General features: G+C 56.6%; 1 protein-coding gene across 1 annotated transcript in view; it reads left to right on the top strand.

The window, feature by feature from the left end:
* Positions 1-613: 613 nt before the first annotated feature.
* WWC1 (WW and C2 domain containing 1) overlaps positions 614-18,410 on the top strand; it is a 123,858-nt gene continuing 106,061 nt past the window's right edge. Inside the window, exon 1 of the mRNA XM_036424555.2 lies at positions 614-1,045. Within this exon, the coding sequence (XP_036280448.1) occupies positions 927-1,045 (119 nt within the window). The 5' untranslated portion in view covers positions 614-926. The remainder of the gene's footprint in view (positions 1,046-18,410) is intronic.

Here is an 18,410-nt window from a genome sequence, read left to right as displayed (position 1 = left end):
CCACACGGGGAGAAAGAAGAATGGAATAAGAGGGAGACAGATGGCGTGTGTGCTGGGGGGAGGGCTCAGAGCTCCTGTGAAACTTCTGTTCCCCGATTTGCAAGAGTGTTTCTACTTAACCACTTCTTGCCTGCTCCGGGCTCTGCATGAACGGGGACGCGGGAGTTGTCACCTGTGCCCAGAGCCGGGCTGCGCGCGGCGGGGAGAGCCAGGGGCGCCTGGAAAGTACAATAAGAGGCAGAGCGGGTCCCGCACAGCCAGCCTGGGCTCCCATCTGCGCTTGGGACCAGGTAAGGGGAGGGCTCCCTTTGCAGACCCGGGCGGCGCAGGGGCGGTCCGGGCTGTCCCACGAGGGGGCGCGTCTCGGGCCCGAGGACCCGCCCCTCGCGGCGCCGGGCGCGGGGAGGGGACCTGGCACCCGGCGCCCTGCGCTCCGCCTCCCGTTTCCGGGGCCGCGGCTACCTGCACCGCCCGCCGCACCTGGCGGAGGCTCCGGGCGCCGGCAGAACGATCGCCGAGCGGCTGCGGGCGGAGGACGGCGCTCGGGCGCACGGGCGGCGGCGGCGGAGGGAGGGAGGGAGGCAGCGGCAGCCGCGCTCGGCTCGCTCGCTCAGCCCCGCCGGCCGGGCGCGCACCCGGGCCGCACCGCCCCGCGCCGCCGCGGGCGCACATGGCAGCCTGAGAGGCCGGCGGCGGGCTGGGGCCGCGGGGCCACAGGGCCGCATGGGCTGCCGCGCCACCCCGACCGGCCCCCGCTAGGGCCCCCGAGCCGCGGGCACCCCCGCCACCGCCACCGCCCGCCCCCGATTATGGTGCCTCGGCGGCCGCCCGCGCCGGGTGGCAGAGCCGGCCGGAGGCGCTGAGCCGGGGGCCCCAGCGGCGGCGGCCCGGAGCTGCATGGGGGAGCGCGGGCCGCTCTTGGGAAGATGCCCCGGCCCGAGCTGCCCTTGCCGGAGGGCTGGGAGGAGGCGCGCGACTTCGACGGCAAGGTCTACTACATAGACCACACGAGCCGCACCACCAGCTGGATCGACCCGCGGGACAGGTAGGACCCGGGGGAGGGGAGGGGTCCGCACCCTCCACCCTCCACCCTCCACCCGCGCCGTCTGTGCCTTGGGGGACTGGCCGCAGGGCGGGGTGGCTCCGCCAACCTCTTGATCTTTCTTTGCCCGCCCTCCCCCCTCTTGCCCTCCCGGAGCGCCGCTCCTGCCCCCGGGAGCTGCTGGGAGGAGGGGGCCACGGCGAGTTGGCCCAGGCGGCCCCTCCGCCGTCCCCAGATGGAGGACTTAGGCCCCGGCCCGCACCTGCCCAGAGTTCGGACCTCCAGCGCCAGCCCCGCCCCCGCCCCTGTGGGAGCAGAAGGCGGGCGGGGAGGGGGGAGCTGAGCGATGCTGGGGCTTCCCGCCGAGGCTTTCCCCGGCGCGAGGAGGGGCGGGAGGGGGTCTGGGGGGCATCTGGTTGCAGGGGGTTTGTGGGGAGGGCCTCAGGGTTCGGAGGGAGACACCCAGAGGAAGGACAGACCCGGGCGCGGCGAAGGCAGGCTGCTGGACGGAGTGGGGTTTTGACAGGTGCCTCTGAGGTTCCGCAAAGAGCGCGGAGCCGCGGGTGGCCTGGAGGCCAGAGTGGGAAGGGAAGGGAAGGACGAGCAGGGGCGGGCTCCTCGGGGAGACTGGTTCTCCAGGAATCCACAGCGACTCGGGAGCTGTTGGCATGTAGGTGGGGGCGAGAGGCCTCCGGCAAAGCCCTGCCCATCATTCTCCCTCCTCCCTTCCTTCCTCGGGGACCGGGCTCCTCAGCCCTGCACCTGCGCGTCCTGACCTTGGTGGCCACCACGTCGGCTGTAGCACAGGATTTAATTTAATTTATTTTTATTTTTTTGCTGAGGCAGGTGGAGTCAGAGATGCCTGGTGTGGCCGTTAGCTTCCACTTTCTCCGTTTCTACTGTTTGGGATTTCTTTTCTTTTAAATATATTTTTATTGATTTCAAAGAAGAAAGGAGAGGGAGAGAGAGAGATAGAATCATCAGTGATGAGAATCAGTGATCGGCTGCCTCCTGCACACCTCACCCTGGGGATTGAGCCTGCCGTCCCCTGACCGGAATCGATCGGAATCGTGACCTCCTGGTTCATAGGTCAGCCCTCAACCACTGGGCTGCGCAGGCTGGGGTGTTTGGCATTTCTTTGCACACAAGCACCCCCTTCCCGTGGATGTGGTGCGGGGCGGGAGGGCCACCTTCTGAGACGACTTAGTTGTCCTTTGCTCATCGGTCCTGGGCCAGAGTGTCCTAGGAATGTGGCGTTTTCACCTGGTCGCTGTGACCTTGGGCACAGGTGCCCCTACAGCAATGCAGGTAAATGTTTTGGACCCTTATCTGGCTGGGTTAGGTTGGATGTCCCAGAGAGCTCGGGTGAGTGTGTAACAAGGTGAGGATGAAAAGAAAGAAAAAGTGTTCAGGAGGTGTGAGTTCAGATTCTCAGGGGTTCCTGTGAGTAAGTAAGTTCACTCATTCAATACTTATCGGGCTGCTCTATGCTCAGTGCCACGCTGAACGCCTCATTTACCATAATCTGCGAGAGAAAATATTAATGCTAGAGAGCATTCCTTGGGTTGCTTTAACCTCTGGGCCTCAGTTTCCCTATTTGTCAGACGAATGGTTTGCTGGGAAGGGAAGCAGTAATAGTGGATCTCTTAAAAGTTGGAAAGGATATGGAAGATCAGAGTCCGACTCGCATTTTCAAACGTAGGATAAAATTGGAGGCCCAGGGGTGTGAGTAGTTTGTTTTGGTGTTTCTCGTACTCCCATGAGCCAAGTTCTTTTTAAATATTATTGATTTCAGAGAGGAAAGGAGAGTGATATAGAAACATCAATGAGGAGAGAGCATCATCGATTGGCTGCCTTCTGCATGTCCCATAGTGGACAAGCCCACAACCAGGGCATGTGTCCTGACTCGGAATCGAACCGTGACCCCCATGGTTCATAGGTCAACCCCTCAACCACTAAGCCACGCTGCCTGGGCCTCATATGCCAAGTTCTTTACCAGCTCAGAACTTTTAACCTTCAAACTTTCCTTCCCTAACCCCCGGGGGGCAGCCCCTTGTTCTGCTCCTGGAAGAGAGACAAGTTCGAGCTGTGTCCTCCCTCAGTTTAGGTCCTGGTAGGTGTGCTGTTAGCAGTTGGATGTCAGAGGTGAACAGCTGCTGGTGCTGCTCGCTCACTCTGGGTCACCCGTCGGGGGTCTGTTCGGGGGTCTCTGAGAGGATAGTGCAGCTGTAGGAAGCTTCTCGAACACCAGTCATTCCTTACCCTTGGAAGAGGGCAAGCAGTATTGCTTCTGAGAAAACCTGACTTGGCTAGAGCGTAATTTCCCAGATTGTAGTACTAAGTGGAGCACCTTCACTATACACTGAGTGGCCAGATTATGATGATCTCTGAAGGCATAATAGTCTGACCGCTCATTGTATATCCTATATAATAAAGGGCTAATAAGCAAATTGTCCCCTGGACCAGGAGTTTGACCAGCAGGCAGGCCAGCCAACTGCCCATGTCCCCTCCCCCTGGCCAGGCTGGCCAGACCCCACCCATGCACGAATTCATTCACCGGGCCTCTAATACACACACACACACACACACACACACACACACAGAGTGGCCAGATTATTATGATCTCTGAACCCACAATAATCTGACCACTCAGTGTATTTTGCTGTGTATATCTGTGCTCTTACTTAATACTTGACTTTAAAGGAACTTGAGTTGAAAACTTTTTAAGCCACTTTCCCAGTGGGAAACTAGGAATATCTATTGCCATAAACAGAAAGGATCCTTAACAATACAGTGGAGGAGTAAAACCCCACTGCCATTATACTCTAGCTCATCCTGTGGCTGTGGGCCCGCACAGCCTTTGTCTTTAGGCGGATTGGCGAGCAGTGGAGAGGAATGAAAAGCATATTGGTGCCCAGTGGAGCCCCTCGCTTCTTCACTGTGCACGTCACTGGTTTTGTGCCTCCCGGTCATGCACCTGCACTTGCACTGGGCTGGCGTGGGGCCCCTGAGCTCGGGGTGGGAGGAGACCTGAGGAAACCTTGGGGTCTCTGATGAATCTAACTTTGGAGGTTTGGGGAAAGAGCTGGGCAGAGGGCATCTGTTCCGGGCTCCCCGGAATTTCCTTCCTGCACAAATTCCCGCACGCCCGGGTGGGGCTTGCTGTCTGCTGGTCCTGCCTGCGTGGCCTCAGGTGCAGGTGCTTCATCCGTGAGAGAACAGGGTTGATGAGATGGTCTAGAGTAGGGGTGTCGAACTCAATCAGAGAAGGGGCCAAAATCTAAAATCCAGCCTAAATCGCGGGCCGAATGGTTTACTGAACAGTCATAAACTGTCATTGTGATGGAAACGCAGCGGAGTGCAGTGATGACAGCGGTGCGGGCCACATTGCAAGGCCTGGCGGGACGGATTTGGCCCGCGGGCCTTGTGTTTGACACATGTGGTCTAGAGTCTAGACCAGTGTTTCCCAAACTCGGCTCATGATGAGAATCACCTGGTGGAGTTGTTAAACTACAGATTCCTGAATCCCAACTAAGAAGTGCTAAACTAGAATTTTGGGGAACATATAGGTAAAATTGTATACTAAGACAGAGCACTAAATTAAGTATACAATTTTACCTATATGTTCCCCAAAATTCTAGTTTAGCACTTCTTAGTTGGAATTCAGGAATCTGTAGTTTAACAACTCCACCAGGTGATTTTCATCATGAGCGGAGTTTGGGAACCACTGGTCTAGAAGGACCCTACCTACTCTCAGGCTCCTCCTTACCCCTCCTGCCTCCAAGGCAGAATTTGGGGGTGTGGGTAGGTGGGAGGGTAAGGGGGCTGTGAAGAGAAGGAAACATTTAAGAAGCTGGAAAGAGCCAGACTTCTTTGGGGTAGGGGGTGGGGGCGGAGGAGATAAATTCTGCCCAGGTGCTTACATCTCTGCAGCTGGTTCGTGCTGGGAAACGAACAGAATCACACACAAAAGTCTTATGTGTGGCTGGTTTGGTTGCCTTTGGGCCTTTCCCCTTACCTGAATCGAGGGGATGCCTGCCCATTCCCCCTGCATTTGAAAGAAGCCAGTGCAATGGGCCTTCAGTCAGAAAAGGGATTTCTTAGCCACCGAGAACAAAATAGCGTCTCGGGTTACCAACCCCGAAGAATGTCCTGGCACATTCCTCCCCGCGGGGCTGAGCTGTTTTGTGTGCTGTCCGGCCCGGAGGCTGCTGGGGGTAGGGAATCCAGTGTTCAGCGTTCCCTTTCACCAGGGGGTTGGAAGAGCAGCCAGGCAGCCGGCCCTGCCAGCTCCAGCCCCTTCTTCCCCAGGGGAAGGCTGGGAGGCCGGGATTCCTGAGGACGGTTGTCCCAACAACCGGAGAGGGTCCAGTGGGCAGCTCGGGCCCTGCCGACTGGGCCGAGGGCTCTTCCTGAGGCCTGGCCGCTGGGGAGGTGACGGGTCCCCTGGGGAACGGGGTGCAGCCCCCTGGAGTGGCCTTCCTTTCGCAGAGTAACAGCTCCCAGCAAAGGGCCAGCGTGGCGTGGCGAGGGCATTGCACCCAGGGGGATGCCAAAACAAACATGCTGATTGTTCTCGGAGGAGGAATGGGTTGTTGGAACCGGACGTGCCGGAGAAGGTTCCTGAAGTCGGATTCCTGCCTGTTCTGGGGTTTGTGGTCAGACCTCCTCCCAGGAGCCACCTGTAAACTCCGGGCACAGTGTGGGGGGCCGTGTGATAAGTACCCAAGGTCCCCATGGCCGAGGGGCTATGTGGAGAGGACTCAGCAGCTTCCCTCGTGACCCGAGGAAGAACTTGAGCTGACCCTGCCCACACAGAGATCACTGACGTGGTAGGAAGTTGGGCCTAGTGGTCCCAGACCTGACCTTAACCTCCGCTGGTCACAGGCCCCTGTGAGATGCTGACAGAGGTTAAAGATGCTTTTTCTTCTTCTTTTTTTTTAATTTTGAAATTATTGGGGGTTGGGAGGAGAGGCCAGGGAAAACTCAATTGCAGCAGCCAAGTTCCACTGAGTCTTCCTTCCCAGCTGCTTTTATTTACTGGAATACACAATTGCCTTTTAGGAATGCAAACAGACATGTTAATAGTAATGTTTATAGTCAACAGTGAGATTATCAGGTTTAAGGGTACTTCTTGAAGAAAAGTGTGAACATGGTTTGGGGCACCTCATTTCAGGGGGGCTCCTGGACCCCAGGTTCATAAATTCCTGCTGAACTCTGTCCCCTCCTGTTTAGGTAGGAAGTTAATGGTTATTTACTGCATCCAGGCCGTCTGCTGAGAGCTTCCCTTGGGATTTCTCTTAATCCCCCAAACCAACCCTGGGAATAGGTAGTTATCTGCCTGAGGAGCCTGAGGCTGGGGTAGGGAGGCAGGGTGGGGGGCCGAGTTGGGTGGAGCCACTCAGCTTTTGTGAGTTGAAGGCACACTGACTTAGGAACCCTCAGCTGCCTGCTGAATCCAGACTTCTGCTCCATTGCCTCAGGAATTTGGCTTTGGGGAGTGGATGGCATGATTTCACTTTCCTGCAGCCATTCTCGTGTGGCCAGACCATGGTTCACCAGAGAGCAAGTGTGGATAATGGGGAAGAGGGTGAGCCTTTTTGAGTCCTGGCACCTTGGGTCTGCTACGAGCTACCTTGTGTGGGTTGGGGAGATAGATGCGTAAGCAAGCTGGCGAGGGCAGTTGTGAATAAGCTAGGTCCGGTAGGGCAGCCAGCGTAGAGCCTGACACGCAGGAGACGCTTGGGGATGCCAGTTCCTTCCGCTTTTACTACCAGTACCTGCAACACCCTGACATCGAGTGGAGACGGAGTCTTGCCAAGCCCTGCAGCAGCTGGCAGGTTGGACCTTTCCGGTCATGCAATCCAGGGTTCTCATTTCACCGGTGAAATGGAGACTAGAAGACAAGTGACTTGCCCAAGGTCACACAGCAGGCAAACGTCAACCTCGAGTCTCCAGCACAGGTCTCTTTTCCTCTTCCTCTTCCAAAATCTTCCTCCTAAAAATCAGATCCAGCCGAAACCGGTTTGGCTCAGTGGTAGAGCGTCGGTCTGCGGACTGAAAGGTCCCGGGTTCGATTCCGGTCACGGGCATGTACGTTGGTTGCGGCACATCCCCGGTTGGGGGCGTGCAAGAGGCAGCTGGTCGATGTTTCTCTCTCATCGACGTTTCTAGCTCTCTATCTCTCTCCTTTCCTCTGTAAAAAAATCAATAAAATATATTTAAAAAAAAAATCAGATCCAGTTTCTCCTCTCCCATCATAGTCCTTTGGGAATCTTTCATGCTTGGGGCTGATTCCTCCCAATTCCCCTTTCGCTGTGCAGACCAACACGTTTCTTTCCTGGTGTCACGGTCATGGGCGAGTTGTGTCATAGGAATGTGTCATTTGCCAAACAGTTAAAACACCAGCAGTTGCAAGTGAGTTACTACTTGGTAATCAGTTAGAATGGGTTTAAGGTTATTGTCAGACTATTTTTCACCAATTTCTTAAGCAGGAGTTATAACCTGCTTAACTCCTGAAGTTATAACCTGCAGCCTCTCTTCCCCATACTTCTCTTCGTGGTCCCCTAACACCTGTAGATGTGCCTTCACAAGTTATGAGAGGGCTTTCCTTCTCTTTCCTTTCCCCAGGAGCCTACGACGCATGGGGTTATCTAATGCCAATTATTAAGAAAGAAATAGGTTAAGCAGCACTGGCAGAGATAAGAGGAAGAAATAGGAGACTTTGGAACCCATAAAGGAATAAAATAGTAATAAAATGCTAACGTGTGAACATTTACTCTCTGCTGTGCACTGTTTTCTATGATCTCATTGAATCCTTTCACCGACCGTGTGAGGGAAAAGTACTATCATCTCCATCTTCGGATGAGGAAAAGTGAGACTCAGAAAGGTTACGTAACTTGTTCAAGGTCACCAGTCGGTGATGCACCCAGATTTGGAGCCCAGGTAGTGGAACGCCTGAACCCACCATCTTATTAGCTGTAGGAAGCATTTCTGGATGCCAGCGTGCCCCGTCTGTCCACCGGTTGGCCTTGACAGTGACCATTTATTCCTAAAACCTGCTGTGGATTTCAGCGAGAGATGTGGGCAAAGAGGCTCCACGGCGAGATAGATCCACACGGCGGGTGGCTTAGGAGACTGGGGGGCATGGGACCCCACCTCCCGGGAGCACCCGCTAACCAGAGCTCTGGGAGGGAGAGAGCAGAGACGAGGCGGGGACCCTCAGAAGGACGCAGTGTGGGTCAGGGTCAGCGTCGTTTCTAAGACTCTCGGGTAGATGCCCCCAAAGGCCAGGGAATCTGTACCCAGGCAGCTCCTGTCTGTCACCACCCCTCCTGCTTTCGGCCTGGCCACACTGACCTGGTTCTCCCGTCCCCGGGGACCGCAGGTAGCTGGGAAACACTGCTCTCTTTTGAAGAGAAGAGAATCGGGTTGCCTTAGTTACTGGGAAGGCTGGAGCACCAGGCTCAGGTGCCCAGAAGGAAAGCCAGGCTAGAGTCAGTGGCCGCTGGGGGTGGCCGGCGGGTGGCTGCAAAGCTCTTGGATGGAAGAAGCCTCGGTCAGGTGTTGATGGCATTTGTCGGGGGTGATGGGGAGGCAGGTACCAACTTAGTGGCAATTGGCTGTCAGGGCTCAGTGTCGGGCACTCTCTCCACCAAGATCCACAGCCCCAGCTCCGTGAGGGGCCTGGCTAAGAGAAAGGCACGCCCTTTAGAGAAATGAAATGGCTCGGATGACCTAGCACGTCCACTGGGACAGGGCTGAGGGCTGGATCGAGGCTGAGTCCCCGTGACAAATTCCTGCCCGGCCTCTCCCTGCACAGAGAGGGCCCGCGGGCCGCACACCCTTCAGTAGAACGGCGAGCCAGCGACAGGCTCCGGAGCCTCCCGGCCGCCTTGAATCCCTGTTTCAGAGTGAGATAAAAGAAGAGAAAACACAGAAACTGGATACAGTGGCGTTTTGTTATTTAACCTCCACCCAGCAGGCCATTAAGCCTCCAGCTCTGGAGCAGAAAGCCTCTTGCCAAAACGATGGGGGGAGACGGAGGAAGGGGGGACAGGCGCTCACTGTTGTGGTGTGGGGGGAACATAGGGCGTTCTGTAAAGAGGCCCGCCGGGGGAGAGGGTGTGGGGTAGAGGCGGGGGGCGAGGAGGAAGAAAAGGACAAGTGTGGTGGGGTCCCATGCCCCCTCCCCCCTCCCCCAATTCCCCCCTCAAAGCTTCTACCCATGACATCTCGCCGTTGGGAAGAAACGGGATCTCTCCGTTTCAAATGTCTGCCTAAGAAAAAGGACCGAGGCTTAAGTTCTCGTACAATGGTCGGCCAGAAAAGAAAAGGAAAAAAAAAAAAAGGAAGCTGCATCAAGATTAGGGACACCTTTGTTGGCTTTTTCTCCCCCCCCCCCCCCCCCCCGTCCTTCCCCCCCCCCCCCCCCCCCCTTCCATTTATCACTCTCTGGCAGCCGGGCTGGGCCAGCGGCAGCTGCTGCCTTTCCCGGGCCGGCCGGCTGCCTGCTGTCACCAGGCCTGGTTCGGTGGCAGCCGGGCCATCCCCACGCCAGCTTCCTCCCCGCCTGGTGGCAGTCACCTGTGTGATTCACTCCTGGGGCAGCCCAGCCCGCAGGATCCACCGACTGGGACCCGACGTGGAAGGGTCAGGTATCAAGAAGCAGGGATCGGATGGCTGAGATGAGATGATCCTGGGACAGCCGTCCAATCCTGCATCTGTCGGGGCTCTCCTTGGCTGGCTCCAGCCCTGCGAGCCCTGTCGCCGCCGTGTATTCCAGGAATTTCCTTCCAAGTGCATTGTCTTTGTGTCACTGACAAGGAGGGCAATCCCTGCACCTGGTGATGACTTCAAGGATCTTGAACGTACCGCAGTTACCCAGAGTCACCTTGATCCAGTGCCTGTCACAGGCCAAGCACTGTTGATTATAATGTTTTCCTGGCATTTTGCAAGTGAGGAAACAAAGGCTAAGAACAGCTGAGTGGCAAAGTCAAGGTCACAGAGGTAGAAAGAGGCAGGGTTGGCGTCTGAATCTAGGCCCGTCTGATTTCAAGGCCTTACTCTTTGTACCGCTGCGCTCAGTGAATTTGGAGAGAAAAAGGGAGGAGAGAAGACGGTCAGCAAAGGGAAAGGGGACTTTTTTATTTTTTAATTGGACTTATTGCGGTGACATTGGTTAATAAAAGTATGTATTAATAGGTGTCGGGTGAACAGATCTAGAATACATCCTGTGTAAGGGGAAAGGGACTTTTAACAGAGAAATACACAGAAACACACCCATCAGCATGTAGACACCTTGTTCACGCCGGAGAGAAATGTCTGTGGGGTCCCAGCCAAACGTTGGTTTGCCCCCCTCCACACACACACACTGTGCCCTGCGGTAGGTAAGGCCTTCGCTGGGATCTCCAGAGGATGCCAGGTCGGGTCCTGGCTCTGTCCTTGATGCCTCGTAAATGACCTTGACCAGGTTCCTTCTCGGCTGTGTGAGCAGCACCTGCCCACCCCGGGGGTGGAGCTGAGGAGGAAACGGCACCAGACATGGCAAGTCTCAGCCCAGTGCCTCGGGCTTCCTCTCCCACTGGGACTCCTTCCCCCGCACGGGCGTCGGAAGAGGAGCTGCAGACTGTGTCCCGTCCTTGCCAGCTCAGGTCTCTCCCCGGTGAGCCACGGTGACATCAGCACCTCCGAGCCACCTTGGCGGTGCTCGTTACATAAGTAAATCAATATATTCTCTCTCCCGGGCCTTATCGGAGGCAAGCCCTTCTTAGGAATTTCTGCAGCGCGGTGACTCGTGCCAGTGAGCTGGCACCGGGCTGCGTGGGAAGCAGGGCAATGAACTGCAGTTGTCATGGCAGAGCTCGGAGGCCGGGGCGGGCGCTGGAAGACGTTGGGATTGGTGTGGAACGGTGTGACCCCCCCCCCCCCCCCCGGCCCTTCACTCAGAAGCCCCCTCCTACCCGTGTTTGAGAACCGCTGACGTTAGCCTCGTGGCCGCACAGAAGGGCACTGGGGTTTTCGTCCCACCCAGCGGGCCATTCCCTCCGCAGGTATTTATTGGGTGCCCCCTGGGCTCCGGCTGTGTTGCCAGTTCAGGAGGATCAGAGCAAAGTCCCTGCTGACACGGGAGATGGGCACCCAGTTAAAGAGATACACCGGAAGATGACGGGCTCAATGTTCTCTTAGAGGTTTGTTTGTTTGTTGGTTTGTTTGTTGTTGTTTTTCAAACACATCTTAGGAAGGTGCAGGGGCAGACTCTGACTCCTGTGGGCAGTGGGGATGTGAGCTCGGACTTGGAGCGGGAGGCCTCGGTGCCTGGGGTAGAGCACTGCAGAGCCTGGCGGAGGTGAGCTGGGCCCTGGCTACGTGCTGGCGTGCAGGGGGTGCAGGGCAGGTGGTCTCCAGCTCACAGATCCGGCTGAGGGGTGGTCAACAAGCTGTGCAACGAAGGGTAGAAATGCCGGTTTTGCCGATATCTCCCCCCTGCCCCCCTCCTATTGCTCAGACTTGGTCAGCCATTTGAAAGTATTTAGGATCAGGCCTGTAAATGGGTAGAGTGTCTGTAATCTGCCCAGGGAGTCAGCAGTAATTAACCAGCAAAGAGGCTATCCTTGTGGAGCCTCAGTGGTCAAACTGGGGAAGCTCAGAACCCCCGGAGGGCTTGTTAACCCGCAGGGAAGCCGGGGATTTGCATTTCCAACAGCTCCGGAGGAGGAGGCGTGGACTCTTCACTGTACCCTAGGAGGAGGCCTCACATTCTCCCCGTTTTACAGCCTGGGAAACTGAAGCCCCAGGTGAGGTCCCGTGGCCCCCCTTCTTATGCTAAGAGAGCTAAAGGAAGTGGCTCCCAGATGGCCAGCCCTTAGCCGGCCACGCTGGGATTGCCCAGGGTGAGAACTATTGTTTCTCTGCTGACCTGAGGCCTGCATGGTGGCAGGACACCATTATGAACGGAAGTCACGGGGAAGCAGGAGGTCAGAAGGAGTTTTCTTTTCTTTATAGAATGTACAGAATTATATATCCCTCCTGGGGAGGCGGGGGGGAACCCAAGGAAACGGTCCTCCCTGTTCCTCAGTGGCTCTTCAGCGAGAGGGTCTCTGGGCCCGCTCAGCCCCCTTCAGCTCCAGAGGGTGTAGGGGAGGACTGGGGAAGAGGCAAGATCCTCCCCTCCAAGAACCCTCTTAACTGCCAGGGAGGCAGAGTCCAGGACTGTTCCTCTTGACCAAGGCTTGGACTCTCCTCTCAGCCTTCTCACTAGTGTTTCTTTCCTGCTGTGTTAGGTCATCGGAGAGATTTGGGCTCATGACTGCCTTCATGTGAACATCTCTCACCTCCCGTTTTCGCTGGAATGCTGTGACATAAACTGGCCAGAGTTCCTTCAGAGTTGTAGGCGTGGGAGTGGGGGCCCCCTTTTGTCTGATCTCTGCCCTCCGCGGAGCCCGGTCCAGGTTTCAGGCGCACATCTGTGTCCCTGAGACGGCGGGAGGATGGGGAGTGCAGATGCTGTCACCATAGCGATCGTAGCCCGTGGTTAGGAGCAAATAATAGCGAGCATCTATTAAGACTTCAGATTGTGTCAGGATCTGGGCTGTGTGCTTGGCACGCATCGTCCCATTTAATTCTCGTAGCAACCCTGCGAAGGAAGAACTGGTACCCTCTCCCTCCTGCTGAGGGGGAAACTGAGGCTGAGAGAATGGGAACACTTGCCCAGGATTGCACAGCCAACCAGTGGCAGAACTGGGATGCGAACCCAGTCTGTCCGCCCCCAAAATGCATATTCTTCCCCGATCTGTAAGTCGGGGTGAGCAGCCCTGACTTGGTCCTGGGAATTCTGACAGAGCCCCTCTCACTACTGTGACGGCTGCAGTGGCAGCTTCTTCCCTTCGCTCAGGGTCTGTCTGGAGAGCCAGACCTTGCTGCTTGCTCTCTCCTCCTGTCTTAGCAGACGTCCCTCTCTCAGAGCAGGGGCAGCGAGCTGTGTTCCTGAGCACAGTTGGTTTTTTAAAAACCAGCGGCATGCCTGGTGCTGCTCTATGTGTTTTACAGTTTATCAGCTTAACTGTCACACTAACCTCCTGTGACTATCCCCGTTTAGAGATGAGGAAGTGGAGGCACAGAGAGGCGAGGTCATTTGCCCAAGGTCACACAGCTAGAAAGAGGCAGAGCTGGATTCGCGCTCAGGCCATATGGCTCCAGAGCTTACGTCCTTAGGCTGTCATCCACTTCGAAGGGTTATTGTGAGATTACAGTATGAATTTCCTCACTGAAGGCACCTAGCAGAGAGCAGGGCTCAGAAGAAGTGCTCAGAAATGTTACCAGTTGTGACATCATGGCAGCGTTAGTTTGTGGGTGACTCATGGGCCTTCACGGTGCTAGTGTACCTCATAACCCTTCAGCTCAGCAGCCAGAGCTAACTCGGTGTCTCCAAATTCAAATTCTTGGGGCCGATGCTGATTTGGAAAGATCACGGAGCTGGCCTTGAACTGGACTCACCTGATACGAGGAACTATGGCCGGGCTCGGAGAGTCGTGTGCCACCAATCTAGTTGGCATCCCTCACTCACTCTCACTCAGAACCTCACAGTAAATCGTTCTGAATGCTGTGGCCAAAGGCAGGACCTGATGGTTACTATGGCCAAGCACATGTTAGATCCTGAGCCCAGCTTCTGCTCCCCGCCCCCGCCCCCCCCCGGGGCCATCCTCCATTCATTGTGTGAGCCAGACCCTCTTGCTGCTGAAGTGTGGCAGGTGAGCCAGACCCCACAAGCGATGATGGGAAAACCCGCTGGAATCCATCCTCCCCTCCTCACCACCCTCAGCCAGGAAGGCCCAGGCAGACCACAGGGCCGCTTAGAGACCTTCTCTGCAGCCTAAGCTGGCTCCCTGCCCACTGGGCCCGGGTCCCTCCCTAGGAGGCTGCCCTCTGCTGCCCAGTACCACCCAAGCAAGGCCGTGGACCAGCATGGTGGCATTGCCTGGGAGCTCGTTAGAAATGCAGAATGCCAGGTCCACGGAATCAGCAGCTGTGTTCTGACCTGATCCCAACACATGCTCGTGTTTGAGCAGCACTGGCCTGGCCTTCAATGCTGCTCAGGTTTGCATAACCTGCTCTTGGTTTTTTTTCTGTGGCTGACTGCCTCTTACCAGCTCTGATGTAGGACTCAGCACATAGACATGTTAGTAAGCAGTGGATTATTACAGTCAGTTGTAAACACAGTGCCAAGGCAGCCGGTCCCCAGAGCCTCACGTTGGAATAGAATCAGGATGGAAGCCGGGGGCTCAGTTGAAAGGGAACCCCATCTGCTGAGAAATGGCAGGGTGCTGAGGCCCCAGCAGCTCCACCCGCGGGGTCAGATGCCAGAGGGCAGAGCCAGAGACGCAGGCTGTGCAGGGAGCAGGTCATGGGCACGGGGAGCACGGGGCGGTCAGAAGGTGGGAACCCTGCAGCAGGGCAGTGTCTGTTGGCTGTAACACGTAATGATGACGTGGCCCCGGGCACTTGGCAGAGATCACAAAGGCAGGATTCTAGCCCTCAGAACACTGGAGGTCTGGGTTCGCAGATCAGCTTCCCAGGCCGGGACTTGAACCAGCGAAATGAACGGGTCCAAACAGGACAGAAATATTGCCATGAGGGGACTAACAGAAAAGGAGCCTTCAGCCACGACTTAGGCTGACTGAGCCAGATCCCGCCCCTCAACCCCTAGTCCAGCCAGGGGAACCCAGGCGGGTCACACGGGGCAGCAGAGGTCAGGCTCCCTGTGGGGGACCAGGGATCGGAGGGTGGGGGCCAGCCAGCTCAGGCTGGAAGAGGGCCTGTGCACAGCCAGGCCCTGCCCGGGGCAGGGTGGTGAGGGTGTGTGGCCGGATTCCAGCGGGTTTTCCCGTCACCGCTCCGGGCCCTGGCTCACCTGTGAACAGCGTTCGGGCAGAAGCCTGGACCTTGCCCCAGCACATTCCTGAGATAACACCCCCTCTTCCCGGGGGAACACGGTGACAGCCCCGGGGGTGTGAGCCAGGCTCCCCTCCCCCTCCCTCATGCGTGTCCAGCTCTTTGGAGGTTATGTGTATGTGTGTCTGTGTAGAATGACTGAAGGACGAGTCATGAGTGAGCTGTCCAAAGTCCCTTTGGGGGCATTCCAAGAATATAAGCCAGCATTCCATCAAAGCCGCAAATGGCTCCCTGCCCCATTGCTTCGGTTCTCTCAGAGTGTGGTCCGCAGACAGCCTGCGTTAGACTCGCCCAGGGAGCGTGTGAAATGCAGACTCTTGGGCCCTCCCTGGAACCCGCTGAATTAAAATCACAACCGGGGCATGTGCCCTTGATGGGAGTCGAACCCAGGACCCTTCAGTCCACAGGCTGATGCTCTATCCACGGAGCCAAACCAGTTAGGGCAGGAATTTGCATTTTTAAATATGCTTCCCAGAAGATCCTAGTACCCCTTAAACTTGAAACCCTCTCCGTCCCCTGCCCCACGAGGCACTCTCTTCCCTGTGCATGAGCCATGGGTGCACCCTGCCTGCTGATACCCCTCGCTGCACTGCTGCACACAGCTAACGGTCGCCTCTTCTAGGAAGCCTGCCTGGCCATCTTGGTCCCGGCTCATGGAGGGGTTAGCCGTCACTCCTCCAACACGAATCTGCCACATGGCTGTCATTTTTCATGCCTGTGTTCTCTAGGAGTGGTGAAGCTTCCTCTCTGTCTCCCCAGGCCTGGCACAAAGGTTTACACATCATCGGTGCAAATGAATGAATGAATGAGGGAGTGAGTGAATGAATGTGCGGCCGAGAGGCAAGCTGCAGAGCAGAGGTGGTTGAGCAGATGCTTCCAATAAGAAACTGCCACCCTCTGACTCTTCTCTTGGTCAGTCCACTCCTAGGTCCAGCGTTGGAACCAGCGGGCAAGCATCAGACCCAAGGAGAGCCCAGGGCTCAGGTTGGCAGGGGCACAGCCCACCGGTTTGGGACAGTTTGCTCGCCCTGGGTGTGACCTCCAACCCAGGGTGGCCGGAATGACAGGCCGGAGGAGTCGGAGAATAGAACTATCGGGCCATGAACCTCTCTAGGGCCCTTTCCCACTAGCGTTCCTCAGAGCCTGCTACCGTGATTTTCCGTGTGAGGCTCCGAATGGCCGTTCGCCAAAACAGGAACTGTTGACCCACCAGAAATCCCGTGAAGATAGGAGAAGCCCTGTCTTACTCTTTGTGGTGAAGGGAGAGCCAGGCGCCTACCATTTGAAGAATCCTGCCCATCACCGGCTTGGGGAAAGCAGAATGCATTTCCTTATTATTAAGAACCGGAGCACCAGGGAACCTGCTTTTCCAGTCTGGCCACGCTGCCTCCTGCCAGCTCCTCTGGGTGTCTGCGGGGAGGGGGGGGGAGAGGAAGGGAAAGAAGGGGGCACCTCTGGGGACTGCTGGGGGGGTGGCGGGAAGGGTGGCTTCGGGAAGGCCTGACCTGGAGACTGTAGGGTCAGTTCGGAGTGCTGTGACCCCAGGGGACCTCAGAACAGGAGACAGACCAGCCTCTTAGTGCGTGAGGTCAGGGCGAGGGCAGCTGGCCCTCTCAGGCCCAAGGAGGGTCAGAGCCGGGCTTGGTTCTCGGAGAGGAAAGGATTGGCTGCACTCTAGGCAGAGCAGCTGAGGGCTCCTCGGCACATGCTCCTCGAATGGGATTGGTGCAAGGGTAGCGTCCAGTTTAGTTAAATGCGGGCTGGATCTGAATCCTCTCGGTGTTTGCCGGAATTCCATGGGGGGGTCAGGGATTATAAGATTCGAGGTGATTAGTGGGCTGCTTTTGTGCTTTTTTTCATAAGGATGTTATCTCTGGATCCACTTCCTTTCAGTTTCACTTGGTTTGCTGTCAGGAGGAAGATATTCGTGTTATCACTGGGTCAAGGTTTCATATTCAAAAAACAAAGTTCAGAAATATTATTAGTTGCTGTGACCCCACTGACATTAGCCTCGTGGAGCTAGAAATAGAAAGAGGCCCCCACCCCCGCCTTGCTGGAGACTGTGACGCTGCCGTTGACTGAGGGGTTGTATAGACAGTTACTGTTTTGCTGTCCTCTCCTTCCATTTGAGGCAGCGGAAGCCCAGAGAGGTTAGGGACCCTTTCAGGATCACACAGCCAGCTGGCAAGAGGGTTGGGTTTCTGCATCCTAGTGCCTGTTGGTGCTGCAGTGTCCCTGGAGGTCGCCGGGCACATTGAGGCGACGTTGCTAACGCTCCCTGAGTTCTCCGCCATTTCTCAGCGTTTTGTGGGTGTGTCCTGACTGGAGAATTAGTGAAGCCTCACACTCTCCTGGGTGCAGCGGCTGGAGCCCGGGCTCTGGAGGAAATTCTTGCCTCCTTCCTAGAGCCTGTAGGCAGCTGGATCCCACAGGCCCTGCTCTGTAGTGAAGACAGAGACATGGCCTGGTGGTTGGCGTGGCCCAGTGGTTGATATGGCCCAATGGTTTACGTTGCTCAGTAGTTAGCGTGGCCTGGTGGTTGGCACGGCACAGTGGTTGGCATGGCTCAGTGGTTGGCATGGCTCAGTGGTTGGTGTGACCTAGTGGTTGGTGTGGCCTGGTGGTTGGCGTGGCCTGGTGGTTGGCGTGGCCTGATGGTTGGTGTGGCCAAGTGGTTGGCATGGCCCAATGGTTGGTGTAGCCTAGTGGTTGGCTGGCAGCGTGGCTCAATGTGCTGAGCAAGTGGTTGTGACGACCCACAGTGTAAGCATTTGGTCATTTCCCAGGCACTTTACCAAGGGCTCTCCCCTGCTGAGACCTCCTCTCCCATTTCCCCTTTGCCTCCCGCCCTCTGAGGAGCCACAGCTCTTTGGAGACATGAGCACATGAGCCTTTGCAGAGAGAGTCCTCTCCTCCTCCAGCATCCCCAGTATCCTCCTCCCCGGGAAGAGAGGGGCAGGATCCTGTGGGAAGGACAGGCGAGCGTAGGGGACCATTTAGATCTAATTGCTAGACTCCTGGAGTACGTCCCCCGAATGTCCCCGTTGGCATGCAGGGACTCTGCCTGCCTTAGGGAAGGGCCACACCACCAGGAATGAGGCGTTGTCGGTGCACAGCGATCGCCGATGACGTCATGAGAACCCTGGCTTTGTGGGAATGTGTGTGCGCGCAGGCGGAATGCCGCGATAGAGAGGCGGTGGCAGGCCCTGTGACACTGCGTGACCAGCTCTGACTGTATAACTCCCGGACTCATTGGCCCTTTGTTCCTGCTCGCGGTGACAAAGGAATTTTTTTTTTTTTTTTTACCTTTCTGATTAGAAATCAGTAGGGTAAACTCGCTAATCACCTCTTTGGCTCGGCATGCGAACCCAGGCAAGGCCACACAGTACCTAATCTGTTTGCCAGTGTTCTCTCGGTT

Source organism: Pipistrellus kuhlii, unplaced genomic scaffold, assembly GCF_014108245.1.
Source record: "Pipistrellus kuhlii isolate mPipKuh1 unplaced genomic scaffold, mPipKuh1.p scaffold_m20_p_8, whole genome shotgun sequence".
Lineage (NCBI taxonomy): Eukaryota > Metazoa > Chordata > Mammalia > Chiroptera > Vespertilionidae > Pipistrellus > Pipistrellus kuhlii.
Note: the sequence above shows the minus strand (reverse complement) of the source record. Positions and strands in the feature narration are given on the sequence as shown.